General features: G+C 44.7%; 1 protein-coding gene across 1 annotated transcript; it reads right to left on the bottom strand.

Moving 5' to 3' along the window:
- Nucleotides 1-1,167: 1,167 nt before the first annotated feature.
- On the bottom strand, nt 1,168-3,000 carry KCNA1 (potassium voltage-gated channel subfamily A member 1). Its single transcript, XM_024197418.2, has one exon. It carries the CDS (start codon nt 2,780-2,782, stop codon nt 1,301-1,303), a length of 1,482 nt encoding a protein of 493 aa, XP_024053186.2. The 5' UTR covers nt 2,783-3,000; the 3' UTR covers nt 1,168-1,300.
- Nucleotides 3,001-3,487: the final 487 nt, after the last annotated feature.

Genomic DNA, 3,487 nt, shown 5'->3' on the forward strand with positions numbered 1-3,487 from the left:
ATACTAGTTCTTAGGTGTTGCTATACATAACTTGACTTCTTAATTTTCCATATAGTTTTCCCTTTAAGGGATGGGATATGTTCCTTTCCAACAGTGCCTGGACAGAAGCCAACACATTTCCCTGAGCAATGCAGGAAACTCATCAGGTCTCTCTATTCAGTTCTTCTGGCCCTCAATCCAACAAGTGCTTTATTAATTATTAATTATTATTATTAATTATTATTATTATTACTGAATTCATGCATTAATTAATTCAAGTTACACCTTAGTCATTTAGGCCATAATGCTGAATATTTGAACATGCTTTGATCTCCAAAAGTTATTGTTCCCGTTTGACTAACATACATACTTAAATACAGTACTTTAAATTACTAATCAAATATTTAATAAATTAAGGAGTGCACTTTTGGTGAATGCAAATCAAGAAGAAAAGAAAAAAGAAAAGATAAAGAACCTATTTTTAGAAGATTCATTTCAAACAAAAGCTTATCCCCTATTGTCTGAGGTAACGTTTCAGGCATGCGATTATAAAGTAAATAGTATCAAATTCAGACATGCTTATATTAAACTCCATTGTGCTATCTTGCAACAAAGGGGCTAAAAGTTTTGCTTCCAGTCCTGGAGAGGGAAAAAAACGTGTGTTTAAACCATCTGCACTTAAGAAAACTTAGCAGCATTGCAGATGTTTTGTCTTTTTTTTTTCTTATAGAATAGTTCTTCTATGTTAAGGGTGTATACAGCAACAAGACCAGGCTTAAGTGTATTTTTAATAAGGTGCTGCATGAATTTGTAGATCGGAACTACATCATCTTTCACAAAAGAGGGGAAATTCATACTTCAGTTGATCAAAACAGCAGCAAATGCTTGCTGCATATTTTTTGCTGAAGTTTTTATCTGATGCACTTTCTTGGATGCATTGTGCAGTTTTGCAGACTATTTTACTGGAATCCATGCATATTTTTATATCACTAAAATTGTCTGTGTTTTGTTTAAAATTAAGTTAAACAAGCAACAAGGATGAAAAAATAAGTTTAGATTTAGAAGCATATGATTGTTATTTATCACTAGCCTAGTTCAAATAGTTATCATTTACCAGTTGGAAAATACCCTTTAAAAATAACCAAAAACGTTATCTTTCATGGATCCTGAAAACTTCTTGATCGCTGAGCAAAAATTCGCAATGCAACAATGCATTTACGAGGTAAATAAAGCATTCAAAGACTACTAGTAAAGCATCTACAAAGTGTGACTGTGTCACTTAAAGTCTTCAAGCTGAGAGTGTTTTTTGTTTTGGTTTTTTTTACACATCAGTCAGCAGTTTGTTTTTATTAACACAGTTTTGATTGGCTATGGTGCAGTTGCCAGTTCTGAGATTAGCCTCTCTAAAATTGTCTATGCTATTATTCATATCCTCTTCGATTTCCATGTACTCAGATTTGCTGATTGTGGAGGAGCTACGGCGACTCAGATCACTGTGAGATGCTAAATTGGGGGAGCTAACATGGAGTAACTGAGCCTGTTCTTCCCCTTCTGTTTCTCGGTGGTAGAAGTAGTTGAAGTTGGACACGATGACAGGTACGGGCAGGGCAATTGTCAGCACGCCAGCGATGGCACACAAGGAGCCTACAATTTTGCCTCCAATTGTCACAGGGTACATGTCACCATATCCCACAGTGGTCATGCTTACCACAGCCCACCAGAAAGCATCAGGGATGCTTGTGAAATGAGACTCAGGTTCTTCAGCTTCAGCAAAATACACCGCGCTGGAGAACAAGATCACCCCAATGAAGAGGAAAAAGATTAGTAAACCTAACTCTCTCATGCTTGCTTTGAGGGTTTGTCCCAAAATCTGGAGGCCCTTAGAATGTCTGGAGAGTTTGAAGATTCTAAAGACTCTTACCAGTCTGATGACTCTCAGGATAGCCAGAGAGGTGGCCTGCTCCCCCTTTTGGGTACCTTCCTGCTCAGCCATCTCAGTTCCTAAGGTGATGAAGTAGGGGATGATGGCCACTATGTCAATGAAGTTCATGATATTCTTGAAGAACTCGGGCTTGCTGGGACAGGCGAAGAAGCGCACCACCAGCTCAAAGGAGAACCAGATGATGCAAAGGGTTTCCACGATGAAGAAAGGGTCGGTGAAAATGTTGGACTTGTAGATCACTGTGGAGTTGTCAATGTGGTGCAGAGTCCCTGTAAAGTCCTTGTCCTCCTTCAGATCCGGCAAAGTTTCTAGGCAGAAGATGACTATGGAGATGAGGATCACCATGACTGAGATTATTGCAATGACCCTGGCTGGCCCGGAGCTCTCTGGGTACTCAAACAGGAGCCACACCTGGCGCTGGTATTCCTTCTCGGGCAAGGGCCTCTCCTCCTCCTTGATGTACCCTTCATCCTCCCGGAATTTCTCCATGGCCTCCTCACCTAGCTCATAGAACTTGATCTCCTCAGAGAACATGTCCAGAGGCACATTGACCGGCCTGCGGAGCCTGCCTCCAGACTGGTAGTAATAGAGAATGGCATCGAAGCTGGGCCGGTTCCGGTCAAAGAAGTACTCATTGCGCAATGGGTCAAAATACCGCATGCGCTTTTTGGGGTTGCCCAGCAGCGTGTTGGGGAACTGGGCTAGGGTCTTCAGCTGGGTCTCAAAGCGCAGCCCGGCGATGTTGATCACCACCCGCTCGCAGCACTCATGGTCATCATGGGCGTCTGGCTGGTAGCTATCCTGGGGGTGGCCTGGCAGGACAGAGGTCTCATCCATGTTCTCTCCAGCCATCACGGTCATGGTGGCACAGGGGTAGGGGAGTCTCAAGGGTATAGAGGGACACCTTGGGTGAGGGAGAGAAGTCTGAAATGGAGAGCCCCAAGAGGGGAGAGCCTCAGGGGAGAAGGATGGGGAGTCTGGGATGCAAAGCCTTAGAGGGTGTAAGGAGGGATGGTGGATCCAGAATGAAGAGCTTTAAGTGGGGGGACAGAGGATGAGGATCAGGGATGGAAAACCCCAGAAAGGTGAAGGAGAAACAGATGAGGGGAAAGGGGCCTGGGATGGAGAGAATCAGGAAAGGGAGGGATAAGGGGTGGAGAACCTCAGAGGGGAAAGAGGAGAGGGGAGGGAGGCATGAGGGGTCCCCTGTGTGTGTCCCAAGGAAGAAGGGTTTGTGGGGTGTCAATCACACACCCCAGGCTGGGCTCCCCTCCCCAAGCCGGTTCCTTTTGCCTTTAACGCGGTCCTGCTGCTTTTCTCGCTGACTCGACCATCACTGCTGCTGCTGCCACGGAGTTACCACCAAAATAAATAAATAAGAAGGGGGGCAGGGATGAGATTGCTTGCAATGCCAACACAGCAATTTCCACTGGCCTCCCGCCTCTTGGTTTGGGGGGATAAAGCTCGCTTCGGGGCAGTTGCTGGAGGCTGCAAGGGGAGAGAGGGGGGAAGTATATAGGTAAAAAACCACAACACACTCAGATGGGCTGGATTGGGAGAGGGGGG

The sequence above is a fragment of the Terrapene carolina genome, unplaced genomic scaffold (assembly GCF_002925995.2).
Source record: "Terrapene carolina triunguis isolate 2854851 unplaced genomic scaffold, T_m_triunguis-2.0 Scaffold112, whole genome shotgun sequence".
Classification (NCBI taxonomy): Eukaryota; Metazoa; Chordata; order Testudines; family Emydidae; genus Terrapene; species Terrapene triunguis.